This window comes from Oxyura jamaicensis, chromosome 1, assembly GCF_011077185.1.
Source record: "Oxyura jamaicensis isolate SHBP4307 breed ruddy duck chromosome 1, BPBGC_Ojam_1.0, whole genome shotgun sequence".
NCBI classification, from domain to species: domain Eukaryota; kingdom Metazoa; phylum Chordata; class Aves; order Anseriformes; family Anatidae; genus Oxyura; species Oxyura jamaicensis.
Genome location: NC_048893.1, coordinates 76,369,404 through 76,397,249, shown reverse-complemented (window position 1 = coordinate 76,397,249; position 27,846 = coordinate 76,369,404). Strand labels below are relative to the sequence as shown.

The window sequence follows — 27,846 nt, the reverse complement described above, 5'->3', positions numbered from 1 at the left end:
GTCTCCCTCTCCGTCTCTGTCTCCCTCTCCGTCTCTGTCTCCCTCTCTCTCTCTTTCATTTTTTTTCTTTCCTCCCCCCTTTTTTTAACCACTAGTAAAAGGGAAGGTTCGAGTTTTTCCCCGCTTGTTGTTCCTGTGCTCCTCCCTTCACCATTTTTTTTTTTTTTTTGTGCTTGCTGTCTTTTCCCACCTAGTTCCCAAAGGTCCTGTGTAAATTACAACAGGCCCCTGTGACTATCGCTGTAGCTCTTGATCTGCCCAAGGAGTAAGAAACCACGCTGGAGTCCCAAATGTATATTTCACTCTTAGTAGCATATTGCTTTAATGCTTGGCCTCTGGCCCAGTTTGAAGTCATTGCTAATATGAATATGCTCTTATTTTTTTCCATTTTTTTTTATTCTTTTACCCTTACTGCATCACGTTTCCTCTAGCCAAGAGGACAGACAGAGGAGAATCTGGTGCCAAAGCTGTGGCTCAATGAATACACAGTGGGTATTAAAAAAATGATGAATTTGGCATTCCCTCCCCTTTCTCCTTGCCCTTCATGATGCAGTGTGATTGTCTGGATCTGCTGAACTCCAGATCCAGTTCCTGTGATGTGCAGATGTCAGATAATATTGTTTGCACACCGCTGTAGTATCCACCATCAAGCAACCTATGGTGCAGTTGCTCTCATTCAAGATGGACATTTTAGGAACACATCACTGTCTCCCTTTTTAATAAGTGAGAGGTTTTGCTGAGCTCTGGAAGGTTAAAAGTATTTTGGAACAAAAGATTTAACAGCCTGAGAAAGCTTTGTGTTTCAGTAATGATGTGATTCTTATTTCTCTCAAACCATAGATCAAATCTTAGTAGTAACATTCCTTCCTTTTCCCTCTCATTAAAAGTTCTGTGAATGGCTTTGAAAGAAGTGTTGGGGGGAAAAACTGTTCTGTGATAAGAACTTGTGGCATTGTAGAAATGTGGTATTAGTAACTGATTCAATAAAAATCATATCAAAGTATCAACCATTACACCAGCTATGCCATTAGTGCTTTTTTTTTTTCTTTCTTTCTTTGTAGCTACAATGTCTATCTGAGGAACACTTTGCTTTGTTCTGTTGGTTTTGTTTTAATATCTGTGTACAAAGCTTTTAATAAGGTTGGTATTGCCATAGGAGTAAGTTATAGTTTGAAGGCAAAAAGTTCTGGGTTCTGATTCTGGTTCTCCTGCATAATTTGTGTGTGGCCTAAGGAAAACTGCCAGGATTCCTGCAACTCAGTTACAACACAATTAAAATTTGTCATGTGGAAAGACCTAACTCTGTCTGGACTGTACAAAAGCTTTCTAAACATTACATTTCACTGATCCTTATGGGAAAATATTGTAGAATGTACTAATAATGAAGCCTTGAGTATTCTATTAAAATTACTTACACACAAATGTAATAATCTTCTCCCATAATCAAAAAACTGCATATATAGCCTTCAACCATTTAGAAAGAATTTGCAGGCATTTTTGGGGAAGCAGTCCAGAAGAAGTCTGAGAACACTGTCAGAAGTAATGCAGTTACATTCATGGAACTTAGAGTAAAACTTAATGTACAAAGAAATGCTTCAGAAAATAATTTCTAAAAATTGGAACTCTGTAAGCAAGAATGAACATTTAATACTTAATCTAAACAATAATTTTACATATGTATATATTAATGTTTATATAATACATGTATTATCTATCTATAACTGAAACTGGAAATTATCATAGAATCATAGAATATTCCAAGTTGGAAGGGATCCACAAGGATCATCAAGTCCAACTCCTTGCACCGCACAGGTCTACCCGAAAGTTTAGACCAGGTGACTTAGTGCACAGTCCAAACGTTTCTTAAATTCAGACAGGCTTGGTGCAGTGACTACTTCACTGGGGAGCCTGTTCCAGTGCGCAACCACCCTCTCAGTAAAAAATCTCCTCATCTCCTCCTGATATCTAGTCTGAACTTCCCCTGCCTCAGCTTCACCCCATTCCTGCGGGTCCTATCACTGGTATTTATGGAGGTCACCTGCCTCTCCACACCCCCTCGCGAGGAAGTTGTAGACCGCAATGAGGTCCCCCCTCAGCCTCCTTTTCTCTAGGTTGAACAGGCCCAGTGACCTCAGCTGCTCCTCATATGTCATCCCCTCCAGGCCCTTCACCATCTTCGTTGCCCTCCTCTGGACACTCTCCAACAGTTTAATGTCCTTTTTGTACTGTGGTGCCTAGAACTGCACACAGTACTCAAGGTGAGACCGCACCAGCACAGAATAGGGCGGGACGATCACTTCACTTGCCCTACTAGCGATGGCGTGCTTGATGCATCCCAGGATATGGTTGGCCCTCCTGGCTGCCAGGGCACATTGCTGGCTCATATTCAACTTGCTGTCAACCATGACCCCCAGATCCCACTCTGTGGGGCTGCACTCCAGCGTCTCGTCGCCCAGTCTGTATGTACGGCCAGGTTGCCTCGTCCCAGGTGCAGGACCCGGCACTTGCTTTTGTTAAACTTCATGCGGTTGGTGATCGCCCAGCTCTCCAACCTGTCCAGATTTCTCTGCAAGGCCTTTCCACCCTTGTCCCAGTCCACAACTCCTCCAAGTTTGGTGTCGTCGGCAAAGTTGCTCAAAACACCCTCCAGCCCTACATCTAAATCATTTATAAAGACATTGAAGAGGACTGGCCCTAAGATAGAGCCTTGAGGGACCCCACTAGAGACCTTCCACCAGCCTGATGTGGCCCCATTTACCACAACCCTTTGAGCCCTGCCTGTCAGCCAATTGCTCACCCATCATATGATGTTTTCGTTAAGCTGTATTTTGGACATTTTGTCCAGTAGGATCCTATGGGAAACCGTGTCGAAAGCCTTGCTGAAGTCCAAAAAGATCACATCAGCTGTTTTCCCTTGGTCGACTAGACGGGTGATCTTACCGTAAAAGGAAATCAAATTTGTTAGGCAGGACCTACCCCTCACGAACCCATGTTGTCTGGGACCAATGACTGCATTGTCCCCCAGCTGCACCTCAAGAATCATCTTCTCCATAATTTTATCAAACTGTTACTGCAAATAACTATGGATGTTTTGTGGGCATAAGTTTTTTATTACTATTTTTGCTGTGGTTAGAGGACACTGTAGAGTATTTTGCTGAGAGGGTAGGGTGGGATAAGAGTTTCTGGTAAATTTATTGTCAGCATCAGTCATCCATAGTCTGCAGTTTGATGAGACAATTCTGACAAATTTAAGTTTCCTTTTAAGTATAGATAAAACATTTGCATACATTATTCCTCTAGTGTAAAGCTGATGCACCTGTCTCACGTGCTAACTAAACCTCCTTCTACAGCATAGGAGCAGATGGGAGACATAAGTGACTGAGATTTTGCTATGACTATAGCAAGAAGTGCAACAGACTTCCCTTAATTACCTTATCAAACTCTTCTTGCCAAAATCTGTTTTGGACAGAGCCCTTATACAGATTAGAATATATCATTGAATTCTATAGGTCTTTTTCATAAGGGAGAGTACTGTTTTGGTTAAGCCTTAGTTATCAGTCAGAATGTAAGGGAGTAGTTAAGTCAAGCACATGCTACAGATTTTAATTGTTGTAACCAAATTATGAGAATAATGTTTATCAGTAAGTTTCCTGACAGAAAAAGATGTATCAGAAGCACGGACAAGTCATCTTTGTAACATAAACTTTGTAATACTATACCTCACAGGAGTGTGTTGCAAGGATTAACTAGTTAGCATTTATGCTTTGAGTACTGTGAGCAGGAAAGTGAAGTTCTTTCATTTCCAAAAGGCATGTTCTACTTTTGCACAGGTCATTATGGGATAGCCTTCCTCAATTAATATCCGTCTTCTTTTCCCTCCTTTTTGGCTTGGTAGTTGTTTGAAGGAATGAAGGCTTACCGAGGAGTAGATGGCAAAATCCGCCTGTTCCGGCCAAGCCTCAACATGGACAGGATGGCACGATCAGCAAGACGAACAACTCTGCCAGTACGTAGCAAAGGCATCTTACTCTCCTTAAGTCAGAGTTTATTTTTATTTTCAGAGTACAAATCTCTGAAACATTATAGTAGTGTAACATTTGTCAAGTATGCTAACTCTTGAATAGTTCTGTTAAACATTAAAGAGATCCTATTCAGTGAATGGTTGGAAGTTACTTTTTCTGTTAAATCAAAACAGTGTTTTCCTTTCTGCATTGTGTCCCTACTGCCTCAGGTGTACACAATCTATTTCTGAGGGATGAGCACTGCTCTGTATGCATGCAGACAGCTTCTGTTTGGATGTACATAGCTGATTAAATTGCTCTGTTGCTAGTGTTCTTGCTTTTTACCTCAGTTAAATCCTTTGGCCTCTGAGTGCCTTCAAATTTTGGTTTTGCTAGAACTTCATGCTGCTTTTAAGCAGTTGTATATTGGCCAATGAATTTCCCCCCATGCTTATTAGCTTTGCAGTAAAATTGGGAGATTTGGTGCGCCCTTTGGATCTCTAACCCAAATCTATTCTGCAGAAGAGATGTTGCCAGAGCTCACAGCATGCCTTCAGAAGTGAAGGGGTTGGCTGCACAGGGAGTTCTTTCCATGTGCTTTGAAGGCAAGACGGGTCAATAGCTCCTTTTTCCTAACTCAGGAGGATGCTTTGTAGCAGCAGGAGGGCATTTGGGATAATGAATAAGAAGGCACAGATGTGAAGACTGTGGGATCTTAAATGGGACCTTTAAGAAGTGAATTCAAGGAAGGTGGTGTAGTCCTATGAAACCCAATGGGCTGAGGAATTGTTCCCATTAACATATAACCTGTAAGAACTACAGGTTGTTCAGGTTATAATTCTGTTTTCTTTTCTCCCTTTGCTTTTCCTTCCCAGAGTTTTGACCAGAACGAGCTGTTGGAGTGCATCCGGAAACTTGTGGAAGTAGAAAAGGAGTGGGTCCCATACTCAACTGCTGCCAGCCTGTACATCCGTCCTACCTTAATTGGAACTGAGGTTTTAAACTTTCTTTTTCATTCTTATTTTTTGTGTATTTAAGCACAAAGCAAAATCCTTCATCCATAAAGGCAAATATGCAGCAGTCGGTAGGCAACAGTATTACCTTTTAGGGACAACTTGTTTTTATGTTCTTTACCTCTGAGATAGTCACCTGTAGCTCTGCTTCACTAATTTTTGTTGACCACACCACCATCTAGTGGATATACTAATTCAGATCACAGAAATTAAAGTGAATCATCTGTTCTAAGCAATTACAGCAAAACCTAAATTCAATTTGTTTTTGTATTATAAGTATAAATGCCTTTTATATGGTAATGTATGCCTTTAAAATATTAACAATTGGAGGAATATGTGAGAGTACAGAAGTTAAAAGCAGGAAGTGTATTTTAGTTAAAACATTTTTTTTTATTTTTTTATTTTTTTTTAGCAGCAGCAAGAGAAAGCTAGAGTGGTAGATCATAGGACAAAGAAACTGAAGAACTTGTGGTTCCCAACTAGACAAGACACTTTTCTGCAATATCCATATCCTTATGTAGCTAGCATATGTGAGCACTATACACACGTGTTCTAGGACTTCATTAACTTAAAGTCTGTAAACTAGTTGCAGATTTGGGGATGGAAGGATCACCACTCAGCAACCGTAAAGTGTTGATATTAAGAGGTTTTTCTCTTTCATTTTTAGGAAATTCTTCTGCTGTTGAGATTTGTTTCAAGGTACAGAATATATCTGGCCTTCCCACAATAGCATGTGTTGTCCCCGAGTTGCAAGTCCTGTTGACCTTTTTTGAATCAGCCCAATTAGAAAACCCAGTCACCATTATATTTTGAATAACTGTGTAAGAATGATGAAAAATACCAAGACCTCAATTATTTAATGTTTATTTTGTTAAAAGTTTTGCTGAAAGAGTAAGGTTGACAGAAATCAAAATCACCCTCTTTACACGTGAGGAAGGCTCATGTGAAGTTTCCCGTAGTTCCATGTCTACCCTTTTATTTCCCCCCCTACTTCCCAGTCTAGCTTCATGTGCTTTGTGCAGTATTTTGCTTAAAACTTTAGTCCAAGTCTTCTTCTTTATAAGAATTTAGTTCAATAACTACTAGTAGTAGTAGTGGAGACTTAACATTAGAACCCAAGGATGAGCTTGTTCTTTTTAGGGGACTAGTTCCTCTGAGTGGAGAGGAAATAGTAGCCCAAACAGCTGCCTGTAAGATCCCAAGAATTGCATATGGTCCAGAATCTCCAGAGGTCCCTTCCAACCTCAACCATTTTGTGATCACCCTAGAGCTTTGCCAGGTATCATATGGATAAGCAGGGTCTTCAGCTGCAGAATTCAGACCTTGACCAGTGTCAGGCTTTTCACCTCTGTCTTCAGGTATTGATAGTGATGACTTGAAGCATGAGAAGCCATCTGTCCGAAGGTGTAGGGGAAAAATCGATACATTCCAGGTTTTTTTTCCGTCCTGCTGTGTGAACCATTTCCAGTAGACAAATCATTTTAGATTGTCACAGAGCCAGCACCTAATTGGCAGTTCTAATTGGCATTGGCTAATTCTCCTCACTACTACAGCTGACAGTGGTTTTTCTGCCATTGCTATTGCTCATGGTGGTCCTTGCCTCCCCAAAAGGTTTTGCAGGCTAGTGCTCTAATTAATTCCTGTAATTATATAGTGTTTTCTCGAGGTAGTTTCTGAATTCTCAAAAGCTTGAGATGATGGGAGAAGATTAAAATAATATTTAGACAAATGAAAGAGCTATAAATGAGTGGTGACAGTACATAAACTAGTGTTGTCATGTTGCTTGGGATGGGGGGGAAGTTATATAAATATTTACTCTTCATTACAGAACTTTGCATTTTTTAGGTAAAAACACTCCACTGCTGCAATTTCTCTGAAAGCAGTGTTTCAGAAGCTAAGTGTGCAGCATCTGATGTTTGGAATGAAGTAAACCTGTAACTTTACTTGTTTACATTCCTTATTTTCAGCCTTCTCTTGGAGTGAAGAAGCCAACTAAAGCCCTACTGTATGTCATACTGAGCCCTGTGGGCCCTTACTTTGCAAGTGGAAGCTTTAGTCCAATATCATTATGGGCAGATCCAAAATATGTAAGAGCCTGGAAAGGAGGAACAGGGGACTGCAAACTGGGAGGGTAAGAAAACCTGGTTCTGCATTTGTATGGAATTTATCTCTACATACTTCACAAAGGAGATGTGTTTTTTAATGAAGTGTCTAATCCAGCAGAAGTAGAGGTGTTAGATGTAGCAGTTAAGCAAACGATATACTATGACAAAGATTTCAAAGCAGTCTTTTATGAATATTACCTATACAATTCAGTTGTGTATTTTTGTTTGGATACTACAGTCAAGTGTGCTATGGGGAGAGACAATTTTTACAGTCTCAGGCTGAGAAACTGGACCTGGAAGGTGTCCATGTAGTACTTTGGCTCATTTCCCTTGCAGAAGTTGACATGGAAGATATCACTTCTGTGATACAGCTTTCAGCATAGCGGTCTGCTGCCAACCGGGCAGTGAGCAGCATTAACTGCTGACCTCCATCCTTGGCAGAGTGTCCTGACAAACCATCTGCAGTTAGCTAGGGGAGTATGGGTGTTTCTGGAAAAGCATGAGACAATTAGCTGTGTATATGCGACTGCGGTCTGGTAGTTTTCTGCTGAACTAGGCCAAAGTACCGCTTAGGTAGAAACATAATTGTTTACGTCTAAGTACTTGAGTTGTCAAAATTAAGCTGCTTAGGACTTGACTGGAGCAAGCAACTTGGACGTGGCTAAATAAATGACTTAATTGTGCAAATGTGGTCTTTGGTTTAAGCAAGGCTTTTTGTATTTACCTGAGAGTTTCTTGTCTAGGCAAGAAGTTAGTAGCTGTCAAGTGCTGCTCAGCTGAGCTACTAGAATAATCAAATGACAAGAAAAGAGTTTTTCTACCTTTGGTCTGATGCTCAGAGATTTTGACCTCCTGCTTGTTGCATTTTGCTGATTTTGAGAAATATATATATTTTTTTCCTGTGCATTCTTTCAACAGCTGTTAAAAAGAGAAGACTCTGGAGTCACTGTTGACTTGATTTGCAATTGTGGCCCAGAGCTGAGACCTGAATTCCAGTGCAGTCTGCACTTTGGAGCTGCTGACTTGGGGGTTTGATGGTTGTTGAACATCAGAAATGAAAGTGTTTTTTTTTTTTTTTTGGTCTTTTTGTTGTTGTTTTGTTTTGTTTTCCTCCCAGAGCAGCTACAGGGTGAACATAAATTATGTAGTTAAGTTCATCCTGTAGGCAGCATTTTAGGAAAACACTTGCCCCTCAAGGACGTGACATTCATCAAGGCTAATCTGCAGCTCCTAGAGCTACTAAAAAAAATAAGTTCACAGAATCACAGAATTATAGGGGTTGGAAGGCACCTCCAGAGACCTTCAGGTCCAACCCCCCTGCCCAAGCAGCTGCCCTAGAGCAGGTTGCCCAGGTAGACGTCCAGATGGTTCTTGAATATCTCCAGAGAAAGAGACTCCACAACCTCCCTGGGCAGCTTGCTCCAGTGCTCTGTCACCCTCACCATGAAGAAGTTCTTTTGCATGTTGGTGTAGAATTTCCTGTGATCCATTTTGTGGCCATTGCCCTTTGTCCTATTCCCACAAACCACTGGAAAGAGGTTGGCCAAATCCCTCCATCTCCCACAGTTAAGATATTTGTAAACATTAATAAGATCCCCTCTCAGACTTCTTTTCTCAAGGCTGAACAGACCCAGGTCTCTCAGTCTTTCCTCACAGGGAAGATGCTCCAGGCCCTGTATCATCTTTGTTACCCTCTGCTGGACTCTTTCCAGGGGATCCCTGTCTTTTTTGTACCAGGGAGCTCATAACTGGACACAGTACCCCAGATGAGGCCTGACCAGGGCAGAGTAGAGGGGGAGGATCACCTCCCACGACCTGCTGGCCATGCTCCTTTTAATGCATACCAGGATCCCATTGGCCTTCTTGGCTACCAGGGCACACTGCTAGCTCATGGCCAACTTGTTGTCCACGAGGACCCCCAGGTCCTTCTCCTCAGAGCTCCTCTCCAGCAGGTCCTCCCCCAGCCTGTACTGATACATGTTGTTGTTCATTCCCAGGTACAGGACTCTACACTTGCTCATGTTAAACTAGTTCTGCGAATGTAAAGTAGTAACAAGAACTTGTAAACTAGTTCTTGTTAAACTAGTTCTGTGAATGTTTTTTACTAGAAAAGAAATAGCTTACCTCTGAAGATTCTGTATTCCAAGAGGTCTAACTACTCATCTGTTCACTTGACATATATAAGATTAGGCGGATAGTTTTGGTTTTGCCTTTTTTAAACCATGCACTGGATGAGAATTATTGCATCTGTCCAGGATTCCAACTGCTAAATAAAGATGAATTCTTTACTAAGGTAGACACCTTAATCAATTGCAATGATTAAAACATCCAGAAAATGGAACAAGAATTACTTCTGAGAAAATTTGGATGGATATGTTTGAGCTGTTGCTGCTACTTAACCCTTCAAATTTTGGGGGTTGTAGATACAAAATGATCTGGTAAAAAAACAGTGAAGTACTTCTAATGGAAAATGAACCCTTTGCAATAAAGGACATGGGCACTGAACCTTGCACAGAAATAAGAAAATACCCAATGAGATACTCATATGTTTGCTCTTTCTTTTTGTTTCTGAAAGGAATTATGGTTCTTCTATTTATGCCCAACAAGAAGCCCTGGAGTTAGGCTGCCAGCAGGTTCTGTGGCTCTATGGAGAAGATCACCAAATAACTGAAGTTGGAACAATGAATCTGTTTCTCTACTGGATAAATGAAAATGGAGGTATAGTGACACACAACATGAAAACTATTAGAGTAGACAGTTGGGATCATAAGGCAGGTATACATATTCTATGTACAAGGCTTCTAGAAGCTAATTGGACCCCCAAAATGCTAGCCCTCATCCAGTTCTTCATCTTAGTGGGATAGTTACCTCCTTCCATAATCCACAAATGATTGTTAAAGTGCCGATTGTAAAATTTTAATGATTCCCTTAACAAAGGGAATGTCTGTTCCCTTCTGAGAACTGATAGGTGAGTCCTACCATTATGAAAGAGGAGATTCCAGAGAAGCCATGAGCAATGCCTAACAAAAAACATACTTAAACAGCTGAACCATCCACATGCTCAGAAGGAGAGAGTCTAGTCACTTACAGGTAGCATAGCAGATTTGCTGTCAATTTTAGCTGCGTGCTTTATCTTGGAGATGTGTCAGAAACAATGCACATATACTAAAACCACCTTATGGGAAGACATCTATTTAGGCATCTTGGAAACACCCACTGGGTGTGCAAGTATTCAGTGCTTAAGAGCAAATAGTTGACCTGTCTACTGGCTTAGAAGACTACATAAGTTTGAGTCCTTAGAGGAATGAGCCAGCATATATGTTGGTGAATGAAAGGACACCTCCTGATTTCCATGAGTGCTGGTCCTCCATGAAAATCATCACTTAATTTTTGCTTGGCAGCATATGCAGGGTTTAGACTCTGATTTAGTCATAGTGCCGTGGGTATCCTTGAAAACTGACATTTTTCTGACAGTGCTCACCTGCAGTATGCTGTCTCTCTGTGGAGACAGCAGCATGCTTTGGATAGTGTAGTGTAATGGGAATCCAGCTAATTGACTCCTATCTCCAGTTTCATTACTTGTTTTTCTGCAAAATGTTTACCATTTCTGAAGGAGTGAAAAGATGTTTTCTCATTGCTGAATGAGTCCATGAAGTCTTGTGGATGAAACTGTAAATATGAGCAATCTTGTTGTTATAACAGCAGTGGACTTGTCAGTGCAGTTGGCTGAATTCACACCTTTTGTAACTTCACTAGAGAGACATGAAAATAGATTTTGGCTCATTTTGTCCAGGGAAAGGACAGTGAAGGGGGGACATAATTAGAATTCAATGTTCTCATTGTAGTTAAACCAGGAATATGCTGGAATTATCCAGCTGCAGCACCGTACTGTTCCAAAGATCTGCCAATCACTGTATTATCAGCGCACCGCTGAATAGTGCCATTGTGAGGTGGCTGTAGCAAACAACTTGTAATTCATGCCACCCAGGCTAACCGTGTACTGGCAAACCTGCCATTTCATACAACGTGGTCATTAGCATCATTGGAGCACTTTGCTGTCTTCCAGTGTATTGATTAATGTTTAATTTATATCTTTGGTTGAAAATCACTCTTGCTGCCAATATGTGCCATCCTATATCTGCCTTATAGCTTTACATAGTGATTTTAAGTCTTTGCTATTATTTTCTCTCACTTCACAGCAGATACTTCTGCTGTGTTTTTGTTTTGTTATGCAAATTCTGCAGCTGAGAGAGAGTGATCTAACACACACGCCCACACCAAAAAAAAAAAAAAAAGAAAGCGAGGCAGAAATTGCAAATCATCATCAAAAGGAAAATGCCCGTTTGTGTGTTAAGAGGTCACTGCAGGATAGTCTGAATGTGTTCTATGTGGTGTGTAACAAACCAAGGACCCAGCTCAGTAAAGCCCATTCTAAAGAACATACATGCTTCCAATGACAGCAGGCTTTTTTTTGTAAGCCTTTGCTGTATATTTTCAGTTACAGCATTGTGACTAAACATGATACATTGTCTTGGGTAGTGAGAGAGCCTGGAAAAATGTAATTTGTAACATTGTGGAGGAAGTTGTAGGAAATTAAGTAATTTCTTGTAAAATAATATGACATGGTCAATGCTACTTTTGTATTCCCCCTGTTCCTCTGGTTGAGGCTTGTGATATGACCAAATTTGGATCACTGCTGTTGCATAAATAAGGGAGCATGATATTCCATTTGTCAATAACTATTTATAGTTTATGTTCACAAAATGAAAATTTTGGTCACCCTGCTGTACTGTCCACCTGCCTCTTCAGAGTGCATAACAGTCCCAAGAAGCTGTTAACACTAAAGCTCTTATTTCCTTTAATAATGTTTTTTCTTCTTCCTAGAACATAAGCTTGACTTTGTGGAAAACCTTGAAATTTAAACTTATGTCCAACCTGAAGGTTGTTAACTATGAAATCTGTACGCATATGCCAAAAATTTAGTTTCTTAAGACTGTTTTGGAACCATTTGGGCTCCACTTCTAGGTTTACTGTTAAGGCATTGTGAATAGTAATCAGGCATTATTTACTTTTTTTGTGCTGTTATTAAAATGGGAATTAATAGCACCCACTTCAAAACAGCATACATAGGGTTAAATATTTTAAAGGACTTACTGGAACACTCAGGTACAATAACATGCAAGCTTGATTACTGTTCTGTAAGTGGAGAATTATTTCTGCTGTGGGAGTATGTTGTGCAAGTAGACTACTAACAAAGTAATTATTGTACCTTCTGCTCTAATAGAAGTTCATAGCAAAAGCATGGAGGGAAGAGCAGCATGAATGATACAGCAGAAAAAGAAAAGGAGAGAAGTAATTGAGAAAAGGAAATCAGCAGAGATGAAAAGGTGGAATGATTGCATGAGGGGAGAGTAGAAGAAAAGTCTGAGGGAAATAATAAGAAGAAAGAAATAGAAAGGTCCAGAACAAACTTGGAACAGAAGTCAGCCATTCACACCCATGAAATCAGGCTTCACTGGGTTATCATTGACCCTGAAGTTCACTTCAAATATGTTATAATTTTGGTAAATTTCTATGCATTGTTGTTGTCTGACTAGTACTGAAGGCATCCCAGTTTTAGAATATCATCTGCTGTATGTTCATAAATGCAGGTGTGTTAAAATTGAAGCTATGTAAAATGCAAGACTTCATTTTAAAAATACCTTTAAACTCTCTGCGGGAGTTCCGTTTTTATGGCATGCCTATACCATGTCTGGTGCAATGGGTCACTGGACTTAAAATGCTACTATTACAACAAGTAATAGCAGTAGTCAAAAGAAGAGAAACCGCAGCATTTTCCTTCAAATGATGTTTTTCCCTTTTCTTACTGCTATAAATTTTAAGGCTCCTAGCCCACCAAAATAACTCAGAAGGCACACTGAGCCTGAGCTCACAGCCTGCATTCCTGGAGATGTACAATCTGATGTCACATGGAGGCTGCTTTGGCATCAATTCACAGAGAGAACAAACATTTTGGCATGCCTTGTTGTACAGTATTACCAGCTCTGCCAGATATCCAGGGGAGCAAATGTTCTTTAGGTGGCCCTAGGCTCGTAGGCATCATATGTATACTTGACAAAATCATACAGAACAGGTTGTTTGAAACATTATGAGACTCCCATGTCCTGTCTGCTCAGTGCTCTTTGGGGGATGGTGTGACTTGGCATCTTTTCAAAATAGCTCAAATCAATTAATAAGTTTTGTTGAACATAAACGGGTTCTGGCCAAGATTTGTAGCCAAAGCACCAGAAAGAGAATGTTATCAGGTATGTAGTGTTGTGGTTTAACCCGGCCAGCATCTGAACACCACACAGTTGTTCATTCACTCTCCCCCCTCCCTCTCTGGAATGGGGGAGAGAAAGAGAAAAACTGAAGCCTGTGGGTTGAGATAGAGACAGTTTATTAAGATAGGAAATAATAATAATAATAGTGTGTACAAAATAAGTGATGCACAATGCAATTGCTCACCACCTGCTGACCGATGCCCAGCCCAACCCCGAGCAGCCGGCCCACCACCCCGGCTAGCCACCCCTATATATTGTACAGCATGACGTCAGATGGTGTGGAATACCCCTTTGGCCAGTTTGGGTCAGCTGTCCTGGGTCTGTCCCCTCCCAGCTCTTGCTGCACCCCCAGCCTGCCAGCTGGCAGGACAGAGCGAGAAGCTGAAAAGTAGCTGAAAAGGCTTAGTGTAAGCATTGCTCTGCAGCAATTAAAACATCAGCATGTTATCAGCACTCTTCTCATCCTAATCCAAAACATAGCACCCTACCAGCTACTAGGAGGAAAAATAACTGTCCTAAATGAAACCAGGACATGTAGTCACAAACTTTGGTTTTAAGGTACATGTTATTTGAAGCTTTCTGCTAGAGAAGACTTATATATGACTGTGTCTGCAGTCCATAGCAGGTGAGGTTGAAAATGCACTGTCAGCTTTCTAGTGTTCAGAATGGAGGTCTGTGGCTCATGGAAAGTTTTCAAGTCCTCTTCTTTTGGTAGCTGTGCCAGAATTAGGATGTGATGGGCATCGTGATTAGGAGTGAAGAACTTTGTATTGTTCCTGACTACATGAGAAATAAGAGACCACTACTGTACTTAGGAATCTGGGATAGGTTAGGGAATGGTATTACTGGTGAGTCAAACTAAAGCAGAATGTATATAGCCTGTTCTAGGGCAGCTCATTACACGTTTTGAGATGACAGTTTTTGTCGATTACATATGTGCATGTTGATCCTCATAAAAGGAGTGTGGAAGCATAGGTTGGAAAAAACATCTATTTATTAATATAAATAAATCCAGAGCTGGTTGCATTAAAAAGTAACAGACATTTCCCAGGAGAATGGACAATGAGTAGCAGATTCAATTAACAATTCCATTTATTATCCTTTGTTCTTCTATTCCACCCCAGTTTCCAAAGTCCTGAGGAGGAGAGAGAGCATGCTGTAGTCAGCCTCTAGCTGTGTATGCACTAGCTGCCAGGCAGTGTTTGTGCACACATTATCTATCTGACTGCTGAAAACAGGGTGTTCAGCTGCTAAGTTCAAATTGGTCTCTCTCAATGCAAGGTTGAATAGCATGTGTCTCTCCTTTACCCAGCTGCAAATTTTTGCTGGACATTTTGAGATTTTTTACGGCTGCTCCTTCTTCAAGACTGGTTCAAACAGGCCTAGATTCAGTGATTGCTTGCCATGAAGGATGAAGGGGCATAACGACAACATAAGGATGCATATCTTGTTCTTTGATTTGTTCTTACCTAGGTGACAAAAAACTGTCTTGGTTTGTGGATTTAATGAGCTGGATAATATCCATGTATGTTCAGCAAGGATTGGGGATCCTCAATGGGAAGAGAAAATGGTTAGAAAAAAAAATATGAAGAGTATTCCTGAAAGACCCACTGACTGTAAATTTAAGTATTTACCAAGTATGAATCACCATGTATTACTGTTTCATTAGTTAGGGTTAGGTGAACATTTATCTTTTTTATCTAAGAGGAAAGATCATTAAGGAGGTCTCTTCAAAATGCATCTGGCAAGGTTTTTACTGCTTTGCTAATTCAGTAACTGAGCTTCAAAATTCCTGGCAAATGTTTCATAATGATGTTTGGAATGCTGAACCCCATATTCTTAAATCACTTAAAGTAGTTCAGGGAGAGTCATGATCTGCCCTGGCATTATTAGGCATAGTATTCCCTTGTGTCTCTCTAGTCTGAATTTGAAGACTGAGCTGTTCTGTTGTTCCCAATAACTATTCAGTGAATCCATTATTATGGAATAATGCTGAGGAATAAATCTTACTACTAGCCTTTACCATGTATTTATTAATGTATTAAAGGTATTTCTTCCCTGTCCACTCATGTGTAGTCAAAAGGTTTCAAACACTCATCAGTAACGTGTTGGAGTTGCTTTTGAGCAGTTTGTGTTCACAGATCTCTGAAAAATGTTGCATCTTACAGTGTAGAGAACATATCTGATGATATTCAACAAGTTTTTGATTTTCACTTTTGGTGGTTTTTGATTGTTTTGTTTAATTTCTCTTGTATTTGACAGAAAACGAACTGGCAACCCCACCTTTAGATGGCATCATACTTCCAGGAGTGACAAGACAGAGCATTTTGGATCTGGCACGCAACTGGGTGAGTGCTTTGACCTTTCCAGTAATGGTTTCAATCATCATGTTATACCGTCTACAAAAATATGTATTTCTGCTCTTCAGTTTCTGGAAGTTCAACTGGTCTAGTCAAATCCATTAACCTAAATGGGAACTAACAAGCATATTGATTCATAGATTCCTAGCAACTTCATCAGAATACCCAAACTTGTCACAGAGAACAATACTGAGCTTGTTAAAGTAGCTCCATACAGTATTTAATATGAAAATACTCATTAAATCCACTAGTGTCAATAACATCAAGCAAGGATGGAAAAAATTACCATGTGTGACCACAACTATACTTTAGTTATCAGCACTGTCTGCCTGTCTCTCCACTTATTTCTCATGGTTCCACCCTTACTCCTAATAGCTAGTATGAAGGCTAAAATTAACCCACAATCTTAGTCATTTATATGCTTACGGATTCCAGTTGTGTAATGTACCCATCCCAAGTACCTATCTGGCATTTGAATGGACTAGCTCATATCTTGAAATGCAGGGAACTCTTCATTCTGCCTGTACTGTATTTGATTGTACCTTGGGTAAAAATACTATACGGCTAAAGGTTCATTTAGCCCATTCTCCTGTCTCCTGGTTTTGCCTAGGGTTATGTTCAGGGAGGAATAACAGGAATAAGGTAGGCATGTGTGGTACTTTCCCCTTGGTATTCTATAAGCTTCCAGTTGCCTGTAGTTGAAAAACTTCCTGAAATACAGTTTGCAGTTGAATGTAATGAAGAGAGCTAAGCATAATGAAGAGAGCTAAGCACGTACTTCATGGGGTACATATGTTGCTTGTTGATCTACATTGAACTCTCATGCATCTTTACTCATACTAGTACTACTGTGATCTAGATTAAAACTAGTATAGATCTGCACATGCACCTCTAAGACTTGTCTCCTTTACAAGACAGACAGGTATTCCTGGTTGCTAGGGCCTGTCAGTGAGACATCAGAATCTCTCTCACCTCAGTGCTCATGAGTAATTAGGTGTCTTCTACTCTCTCCCCAAAATCGTTCTCATCTTCCTGACCTCCATTTACTAACCTATCTGAAACCTTGCTTACATGGTGTCCCTGCCTTTCTCTTGAAGTGCTGTCCTTTCCAGAGCTAATCATGTTTCTTTGCTCTCTTTTGCACCTCTGTTCCATGTTTAAAAGCTTGCATATAAAACAAGGGCTAAACTTTAGTTTGGCCTTGTAGGACAATAAAGTCTACATAAAGCCATGACTTGAATGTTACAAAGGTCAGTGTTTACTATTGCTCTTTAAAAACTTCCCTTCAATCAGTTGCTATTCGTTATTCAACAATAAAAAAAGTAAACTTTTTTTTTTTTTCCTTTTTAAAGGTTATGTCCAACATGAATAGGTGGAATTAACAAAAGACATTTTGCTTAGGAATTGTCCAAGAGTGGAATGGAAACTTCTTGTACAAGAGTCATTTTTGTACAAACTTCTGCACTCTAGAGACCATAAGTAGTCAGATCCTGTGTCACATAACCCATGACAAATTCTGCTGTATTATTCCCTAATGCAGTATTTGACATTGTGTGCCAAATCAAAAGGAAGTGCCACTTAGTCATCAGTATTCTACCTGCCAAATCACTGGCTTCCTTGTTAGAGTCTATCTTGTGTGATACTATGAGGTTGGAAAAGATCACAAAATCACAGCCAAAACTTAGCTAGTTGCAACTGGACTAAGTAAAAATACGATATAGTTCTATTAGAGATATTTCAACCATGGAAAACAAACAACAACAAACACCATAATTTGTTAAACTTTTTACAATTTCTGTTTGATTCTTCTGGTGCAGGGAGAATTTAAAGTGTCTGAGCGATACATCACCATGAGTGACCTGACAGCTGCCTTGGAAGACAACAGAGTGAAGGAGATGTTTGGTGCTGGAACAGCTTGTATTGTATGTCCTATCTCCAAAGTTTTGTACAAGGGCAAGGTAAGATTTTTATTTTTTTTGCCTCGCCAGAATTTTCTCATAATGAATTGTAGTCAAAAGAAAAACAAAACAGTCAAGCAAAACAAAACAAAACAAAAACCACAACCAACAACAAAGAAACCCACAAATGAGGTAGAAAAAGAGTGCTGCCTGAGGCTTGTAGAAAGATGAACAGTGTCAGTGTGTTATTTGCCAAATGAGTTACTAGTATGTTGTCAGAATCGGGCATTCCCTCTCATCTTTTGTTTGTTTGTTTGTTTTCTTTGTCAAAATCACAAAATCTCAGTTCCTGAAAATAAGTGTAATAGTTCCCAGCCTCTTTGGAAATAGAGAAAAATAAATTCTTCAGCCTTCCTGTTATTGAGCATTTCTTCAAAAATATCAGGCTTCTGAGATAGGTGAGGAAGGGAACGATTTTCAGGGAACCAAATTTCTTCCTTAAGTTCATCTCTTTGTCACCCCTCATGCCAGGGAGCAATGCTCCGATGGAAGAGCTGTGTCAGGAGGATGCCCATCTTCTTCCGTCTATTATATACAGTGTTGGAGATTTCTCCTGTACAAGTGGAATTCCACAGGGCAATTCTTCAGCCTGTTGGGCTGACTCGATGCTGTTAAATCAGAGCAAAGTTAGTTTACAAGGTTGGGGAATTTCAGCTGGATGTATGGGAGTGTTTTGTTGCATCAAATATGAGAAGTACAGTAAAAGTATGTAAAGTGATAATTCTTGCATTAGTAAAATAGAAAAAATGTACTGATATTATCATGTGATAAGATAATATGAGAGACATTCAGGTGCAGAGTATTGATAAGTAGTGTGGATTACTGTATATAGCGGTTCTGCCCTTGCCTGTACAATTAACTGTCTGTTTTGGATGGATCTTTTGGAAGGCTTAGATTGGCCTTTGTTCAAAAACAGCATGACAGTACAACTAATTTAACTTTTCACTGGCTGAGCATGCTCTCCTATAAAAACATTACAACAAACCTTACCTACTTTTAAGGAGGACTAGGAAGCTTGATAAATACTTATTCAAATCCTTGTTGACCCAAAGGGATTTATATTTATATAAAGCTATTATTATATGTTATTATGTTTATATAAAGCTATTATTATATGTTATTTTCTCTTTCTCTACTCTCTCCGTCTTATCTCCCTTCCATCTTCTCCACTGCCCCACCCCAACCTTCTTTACTCATTGTTAGCATTTGCACATTCCAACTATGGAGAATGGACCTCAGTTAACAACCCGATTCCTGAATAAGTTGAGTGATATCCAGGTAAGATGTCTTCTCTTCTTTATCCAAATAAAATAATAAAAGGAGACAATATGAAAACATTGGAAACAAGTATTTTTAATAATGGTGCTATAGGCATAGTATTATGTCTTAGTTTGCTGTGGTTAATCTATCCTAATTTTTCTCAAGATGAAAAAAAAAGTTATATCAATGGAGAGCGGTGTATTTTTTTCCATTGATATTCCAAACTGGATATTGTTGCAAGATATTACTGTTATCACTGTTATCCATAAAGATCCAGTACAGTTGTTACAAGTTTCCCTTTGAAGGGAAAAAATAAATGAAGCATCTTAATAACCACAATCATAAATGAGTATGGGCTGATCAAGAGATATGTGAAGTAGTAAGCACTGACTAGATACAGCAAGCTGATCATCATTTCTCTTTTTTAGTACTTTCCAATCATGAGGCCACTTCTTGTTCTTAAAACAGTTTCTTCCTCTGTGATTTGCAAAATATCACATTCTATATGGAATCTGTGTTTGTCCTGCATGTCTGGGCATGGAAATCAGTATAGTTATAGTTTACAATCAATATACCATAAATGAGCAGAATATGTTGACCCTCCTTATTTTATGACTGTTTTCTTTTCCTTATTTTTAGGGTACTTAATAATGTGGGAGATTTGGGGTTAGGAGTAGGAATTGGTAAGTTGCTAGGCCCTTTATTTTAGATTTGATAGTAGTAGCTGTTTGCCAGTGTTGTCATGATTTTTCATCTGATAGTTACTGCTCTGCATTCTTAGCTTTTGGCTCAGTGAAAACTGAGTTCTGTTGCAGTACCTAGCAACTGTATGGATTCCTTAAAATAATCAGAACTTAAGACAGATTCCTAAAACTGAATTTTCTGTTTTACAGGCTTTTACTAGCATATAGAAATAATCCGACACAGGGTTCTTTTGCTGTTCTTCTTTAGTCTTGCTTCTCTACATATTTTTAAAGTCCACAGGTACTGGTCTCCAACAAAACCACATTTATTTTTACTTTCAAATATTTTCTAAGACTGGTAGCTCAAATATTGCAGCAAGACCACTTGACTATTTTTCACTAGAAGGATGACAAGATCAATGTCTTTTCTTCCTTAGAATAATATTGAGCATTGCTGGCTCAATAAAGAAGTCCTGATATTGTGTTACTTTTTTGGTGGTGGCTGAGTTAACTTTAATGGAAGGCAAAAAGATGCTCTTCCTGACCCATTTCTGTTGTTTCAGCTCTGCCAACTATAATGGCTTGTGATTTGTATCTTTCTCTTTAAAGACTAGGACTGACAGCTAGGAAGAAACATAGGCGTCTTTGGTTCTAAATTTTATTATTTGTTGAGGGGAGGGAGAGGCTTAGTACTCTGTGTTCCTAAGTCAATTATATATAATATTTTTATCATCTCAGTACATGAGAAAGGCTACACTATAGACTTTCTCCAGAATCCTAGATACCACAGTCCTATTTCATCTTTCTCATCCGTAAGTGCCTAATAGACCACATCACTGTTGGTGTCCATCAGTTCATTCTTCTCCTTGCCATCTGTCTGGTTTTATGTCAGGGACAGGCTATGGACTGTATAATTTTACTGATATACTTTTTATTGTGATGCATACTGATCTCTGTTCCATAGTACTCTGTTCTGTTAAAGACATCTTGTTAGTATGTAAAAGATCTTTAACATCTATTATTATTTGTGTAATTCTTGTGTTTTCTTCTGATGCCTACGTCATGCTTTTGAAAGCTAAGTTAGGGCCTTCAACAATGTATGGTCAGTTTGAGTTTCCACAGATCATTTCTAACTGCAGTCATGGAACAGCTCAGCATCAGAAAGAGTTCAGGCCAGTTCTAGCACCTTCTTTTTGAACATTGTGTGAGACGAGTTAGGTACTGCTTTAGCTCTTTGTATTGCAAGACAATCAGGTCTATCTGGAGAAGAATGGATTGTGAAATCCAGAGTTGTTTCAGAAGACTACACTGGAATATGGGTCTTCCTCCCATTGCCAGTAGATAGTGAGTCAACACAAATCAAGACAAATTTATCCAGCTTGTTCCCTGAGGTTACCTTCCTTCCCTGCTACCCCTCTCCTCCTTGCCCATCCTCAGCTTTCCCTTTTCCTTCAAGGCTCAGAAGGAGGCTGAAAAAGTATGGATTGCTTCTAACTTTTATCTTCTTTGGACCTTTATACATTACAACTATGCATACAGAGTCGAATATACTTAGCATATGTTCGTTAGTTGCAGGCCAACAGTAAATCCATCACTCCTGGAATCTGCTGGATTGTTACATACACATATACTTCTGTATTTTCTTCCTGCTTTAAAAAAGCCAGGGGAGTTTGAATGCTTTATCGTTAGAAACATGGTTTTAAAGAGACTTGAGGCTGCCTTCTCTTTAAGAGTCACTCAGTATTTATTGGTTATGTTTCTGCATGTTCCTACCTGTGGAAGCATGAGCTTACATCCTAGTCGACAACAGAGTATCATAGAGAAAATGATGCTGTAACACACAAAATTGAATATATAATATTCATGAATGTCAAGACATTTTTCAGGCTCTTTCACAGAGATCTTATATATATTTTACCAGAAAGGAAGAAGAAGAAAAGATCTCTTTACAGCACCACTGGACTAGCATTGTTATCATTTGAGCAGTCTGACATTGTTACTCCAATGAATGTGCAGGTTCTGAAGAATAAAATGCAATGGAAATTACAGCCAGACATAGCTTCAGTCTCTGTGCCTTTGTGTTGCCTGAATTAAGGCAATGTATCCATTTCATGCTGGACAATGGACATTTGTGAGGCAGTGATAGCTGTCAGTACCAACAGCGTCCCGGATTTGAACCTATGACCAAGAGGTGCAGGGATCCATATCCAGTATCATTATACCGACTCCTTTGAGTACAAAACTTCCTTGTTTAATGTTTTCAGATTATCTTGATTATTGTGTTTTCAAGTCTGTTTTCATGCTGCTCATTGTTCTTTTGCAAGTCTTGTGTGTTCAACAGGATTTCTCTGGATTTGAACAGCTGTTCAGTGGGAACTAGAGCTAGAGTGACAAATTAGAAACTAATGGGCAGAACTGATTTAATTTCTCACACCAATTAAGAGAGACAGTACTAGTACTGCAATATACATTTCCCTTCCTGTCTCTGAGTGGAAATCATGATTACTTAACGCTGATAAAGATTTTAGATAAATAATTTACAATGTATGCAGTAATGGTGTAATTATGAATGGATTAGTCATAGAAGACTGTCTTTTGTAATTGCTTGAGTTAGGAGATATAGACATGATTTTTTTTTGTTTGGAAACATACTCAGTGAAATACCAGTCAAATGTTTTTGTGGGTTTGCATTCCGTAATTTGAGAATAAACAAGCTTTTGCTGTACTCTTTAAAGTGTAGATCAGGATGCAACATGAAATAGGTGAATAGAAAGTAAATGGTATTGTTTATACTTCATGAGATTAAAATACATACAAACACTGAAGTCAAAGACAGCAGTGAACAGAGATTTAGTCAGAAAGCACATTTCTCAGTCACACAATCTATATGGGTAGACTAGTGGAAGACAGCTAGGCAAGGATAATGGATGTGTTCATTTTTACAGAGCAGGACCTGTGGGAGAAAAAGAAGGATGGAATCGCCTAGCCTAAGGTCACAATGTTCTTGACAGAGTCAGAAAAGGAAACTAAATCTGTTTTTATTTTCAAAATGAAAACATCTTGACTGTGATCAGAATCTTCATTCTCTCTTTAATTATGGAAGTAGGCTCGAACCATAGTCAAATGGCATAGTCAGACCAGACCTTGCAATTTCTGAAATCTGCATCAGAGCATTATGATACTACCTAGAGCCATCAAGAGTTCCAAGTGATCTCCTGTCGTTTCCTTGCTTTCTGATTTGTGAGTGGTGGGGAGTCATCTTTTCTCTGAGAAACAGTGATGTGAAGGTCAAAGCCTTTTTTTTTCTCCTCCATTATCCCCATCCACAACAAAATTGCCTCACATCCGGGTAATACAGTACTTTGTGGTTAAAATAATCATACATCTGTTTTTTCTTGGTTACAATTCACAAGGCAACCACACTGACATCTGGGAATGTAAAGTGGAGATCCTTTCAATGAGTAAATTTTTCCAAGGTCCTGTGCAGCACCATAGCAGTGTTTAGTCAACTACATCACAAACTGCAGAACAGGCACACCAAAATTAATAATGAAAAGAAAAAGTAGATAAACATGCAGGGCTCATTTAGAGGCTTTACTTACTGGAGTGAAGAGTAAAATAATGACAGACTGAATATTATTTCTTTGTGCATCTAGAATTGTGTTCTTCTGGCATATTGTTAGCTGGAGATGTTCTCTCTTCCTTATGTTAGTGTGTCTTTATCTCATTTCCTGCTGATAGAGAAGTTGGATTTGGAGGAACTTTCTTTTACCCTCCCTTGGAGAGAATAGCAAGTGATATTTTCAGCACACATAAAGCCTCCAAAAACAGTACTTTATTCCTTGCTAAAAAGCGTTTTTAATCTCACTGAATATGGTACTGTAAGGGGAAGGGCTCTTGACCTACATCCGCCACTAGTCTGTCCACCTCTGTTTTACTTACATACATGAACCATATGAGCATTTTGGGGGCTCTCTGGAGTGTTGTTTACAGGCCTGGTGACAAAGAGCATTAGAACACAGAGCCAATTTAACAACCAAAAGTGCTGCCTTGGGACTGTGTGCTCCCCTGGAAGGGAAAACAGCTCCATGTAGTAGGTCACCTTCATTTCTGCCTGGTTATCCTACTGGTTCATGTATGGGAAGACACCTTGTTTTATTTGGGTTGCCATTCTCTCTAACTGCATTCTGTGGTATTTGTGATTGATTTTATTTCACGTTCAGTCAGAATGTTGTAGTAAAATGACACCTTGAAAATGGAAAAAAAAAAGTGTGCGTTCACTGGAGCTCAAGCAGGGGCATACTTAGGAATAAGCTAGTGATCTGACCTCAAGGAATAACAATATTAAATTGATGGAAAGCTTTAGTGAGGCAGAACTATTCTGTATCATCTCTAACTGAGGATCAGAATCACCCCTTTATAGTTTTCTCATTGGAGGATGTGTAAATCTGCAAGCTACTTTTAGGCTTTGCTCAAATCAAAGACAGAAGGCATAAGAAATAATATAAGCTACTATCAGGGTGCTGGATATGAATCCTTCTGAGGATAGATCTAAGAAGAAGTTATCATCATTACTGTGCACTTTTAACTTTTATTCTTAAACTCCATTTTTGCTTTCCTACAGTATGGAAGAGAAGACAGCGATTGGGCTGTGCTGGTGTCATGAAGGTGAAGGAATTCAGACCCTCCAGACAGAACAACCACAAATAATGACAACTTCTGTATCTGCCTGTGTATAGCATAGTTTCTTTATCAATTTACTTCCCAGGATGATTGTTTCCACAATCCAGCTAATGTGAACACAATCATTTTTCTACTGTAAGCCTGTTAGTAGAAGCCTGTTTTCTTGGTAGAGGTGCTAAATGTTAGCAATAGAACTTTCCTAATGGTTTCTTAGTGCCTCCTTGTGTCTTATGTACAGTCTATAAATTTGTAAAATGCTCTTCAACTGCTCTTCAGTTTGTTTTGTTTGTTTAACTGCCATCACCAGCAGAGCAAGTTGTATAACACAGACGTTGCCTGTTAATTGGCTGCAGGGTTCTATTGACATTATTCTGCCTTTTGCTCTGTGTTCAAGAAACAGTTAAGTTTAGCCATATGTTCTTTCCTTTTGTAACCCACTTCTATGGGAGGTTTCTGAGTTTGCATAGTCCCACAGATTCCTTCACCTGTATTCTGTTAAATAACAGCTCTGTCCTTTAGGCCCACACACTCAGAGTGGATCTTGCATGCAAAATGCTCCCTGATAGACTGCTGCCTTTCCTTCCATCTGAGGATAAGCAGTGGCTGCCTGGGCAGGGCATACGTCATTAATAGCTGAATACATCTTCCTGTACATGATGTTCAGGACTGAGCTCGACCATGCTGAAACAACAATCACTCTTTGTCTGGCTTAACAGAGAGCTGCTGATGTGGTGTCACCTTCTGGTGAATGTCTAGAAAATAACATTAAACAAAGCAGTGGCTGCAGAAGTTGAATTGTCCAAATTCTTCATTTGGACAAAGTGAAAGCAACCAAGCCTTTGGAATGAGGATGAATTAAAAGGAATTTCCTTTGACATCTAGTGACATGATTTAGATCAGCAAAATATTTTCTCATCCTTCACTGCTCACTGTGATATGTATCCAGCCTCTGTTAAAACACATGCATCTTAACAGGGTCTTCCTGTTTAAGGAACAAGCTATGTTGTCAGCAGAAAATATCTAGCCCAAGACAGGAAGAGATTTAATGCAAACCCTGGTTTTGTACTGATAAAGCATATTCTTCATATTCTGCTATTCTCTTACATGCTGTCTTGATACTATCTGGAAACATTATAAAGTATATATCCCATAGTTAGAGAAATAACTTCTGTTCACTAAGAAATATCCTGTAATATTTATTAGCTTTGTCTTTTTGCAAACCGATTTGTCAAATGGCTTTAAGATATCTCTAGCCAAAAAGGATCATCATATTCCAAAGTGCTACTTCAGTATAAAGCTGGTGGAACTCCATTGACACTAATGGAGTTCTGTAAGAACAAACATTTATTTCCATAGTTTGCAGTAGAGATGCCACCAGTATTAAGGGAAATATTTAGCACTTCATTGTATATTGTAAAGAAAAGACAACCCAATAACATTTCTCCCATGCTTTATAAGTTCCATAGTTCAAAAAGGCAAAGTAGAATTTCTAATAGACCATCCATGCCTTATACAACTGCTGAAAAGTAGCATTATGGCTTTCCTGTTCATTTTTGGTCAGATTTTAAAAACATACCCCTACTTAACCATCTCTTTTTTTGCTCCCTCAAATCATGATTTTCACTGCCTTTCACTGTGGTCCAATCTGATCTTTTAATGAAGAACAGTTGAAGGTTTTCTCTGACAATGTAACTATTGTTAAAACATTAGACAGTTTTGTCTTTAGAATACAACTACAAGCACAAAAATTTGTTTCACTTACAGTAGCAATAGTACTGTGTGTCTGCTTTTCCAACCATTTGAATTGGTATAGTGTGCTTGTCTTTGTTCAGTATCTTACTATGTGTTATAAGCTGCTGGTAGTCTTTCATTTTTCTTTAAGAAGGTGGGTAGAAAACTTAACATGTCAAGATGCAATGTGGGGTAGAGGGTATTATCCAATGAGGCAAGTATCATAACTAAAGAGTGCCTTTAAATGAAATGTGGCATGTAGCTTTGTAAAAGTCATGTAATGAGCAACCACACATGGCTTCCTGTTACTGAACTGTATAAATTTGTTCTCTTATGTTCATCTTAGATTTAGCAGCTAAAGGAAAAGTGGAAGTATCTAACTTCAGATATACGGAAAAGTGGTTGAACGATACATTAGCATCTCAAAATCTTGATAGAGTTGATGGGTATCTCATATCGAAAATCCCCATGAAGGCATGAGAGTACCAGCATTAATCTATCTGTTCACTAGTTGGAATGAATAAGGACCAGTTTGAATAATTATTTTACTGTGATTTAGAAGCTGAAAGTTGTGTAAAACTCTTCTTAAATTGGATACAAGTAATTTAATGTGAGAAAACCAAGTAGTTTCATTTATTGTGGTTTGCACAGTTGCCTATACCAAACAGAGAAACACCTCTCCTTCTATTGTACATATTCAGTTGATGGAGACTTCAAAATTCAAAGGGTTGAAGCTGGAATGACCCACAGAAATGCATAAACTTTCCTAGCACAGAAGAATGAAAATGTAGTGTGTGTATGGTCAACTGTTGTCTTTAACGTTTTGGTTATATGCTTTACTCTAGCTGTGACTGTTTCTCACATGAAACTCAACATTGTGGTTGTTTCTAAATCCAGGTAGATAGATACTAGATTTTAAATTTTAAAACCTAAATAAAGGGAGCTATTTGGTCAGCATCATACAGGAAATTCTTCTGATCTTGCATGATGTCCTACCCTGTATTCCACCACTGTTTTTTATCCTGTTAACCAAAGGAAAGAAATAATATGGGTAAATAATTGTGTTTGGTATTGTGTTCTCCCCCCCCCCCCTTTTTTTTTTTTTTTTTTCCTGTAAAATTTCTTTGAGGGAACTGTGGTATTCCCTGAGCTACTAATAGATTGTAAAAGAACATCTGCACATCTCTTCTCCATGTGCCCTATTTGTTTAATTGCAACAGATTTACATAGAAAGAGTATGGTACATCATAACTAGGCAATTATCCATTCTTCATCACTTAGTTATGGTTCTGTTAATTGATCATTTAAGACATAAGATAGTCTAACAGTAGGAAAATTTGAGACTGTTCAAAAAAGATCAACAAATTAATATTGTTGTGTGATATTTGCATAATTGGCTGCAATTATTTAATGTCTAATTGGGTTGATCAAATGAGATTCAGACTTTCATGTGTTGTGCTTTACAAACATTGGTACTTTAAAATTATAATGATGAACTCTAATTTTTGTGTGTTCTTTCTTCCCCCTTTCCTTCTTTTGATTATTATTTTCACTATCGAGCATGTCCTTCATTTTCAGTTTGGTGAGTATGATTCATGTTTCAGAAAGAAAGTCCTTCAAATGAGTGATCGTTTCATGAAATTAGTATTTCATACAGACTGTTCTGGTGCCAAGAGTTGTGGCATCAGCAACTGGTGTTACTTAAATAGAGTCTTAACTGTAATGACAG

General features: G+C 38.9%; 1 protein-coding gene across 2 annotated transcripts in view; it reads left to right on the top strand.

Moving 5' to 3' along the window:
* BCAT1 (branched chain amino acid transaminase 1) overlaps positions 1–27,619 on the top strand; it is a 63,410-nt gene extending 35,791 nt beyond the window's left edge. Inside the window, exons 4-12 of one of the 2 annotated variants that reach the window (XM_035311676.1) lie at positions 432–488; positions 3,896–4,006; positions 4,877–4,996; positions 6,982–7,145; positions 9,695–9,837; positions 15,705–15,790; positions 17,620–17,760; positions 18,964–19,038; positions 24,328–27,619. In XM_035311676.1, coding sequence (XP_035167567.1) covers positions 432–488; positions 3,896–4,006; positions 4,877–4,996; positions 6,982–7,145; positions 9,695–9,837; positions 15,705–15,790; positions 17,620–17,760; positions 18,964–19,038; positions 24,328–24,369 — 939 coding nt within the window. In that variant the 3' untranslated portion in view covers positions 24,370–27,619. The remainder of the gene's footprint in view (positions 1–431; positions 489–3,895; positions 4,007–4,876; positions 4,997–6,981; positions 7,146–9,694; positions 9,838–15,704; positions 15,791–17,619; positions 17,761–18,963; positions 19,039–24,327) is intronic. The other variant, XM_035311684.1, reaches the window with a different exon arrangement.
* Positions 27,620–27,846: the final 227 nt, after the last annotated feature.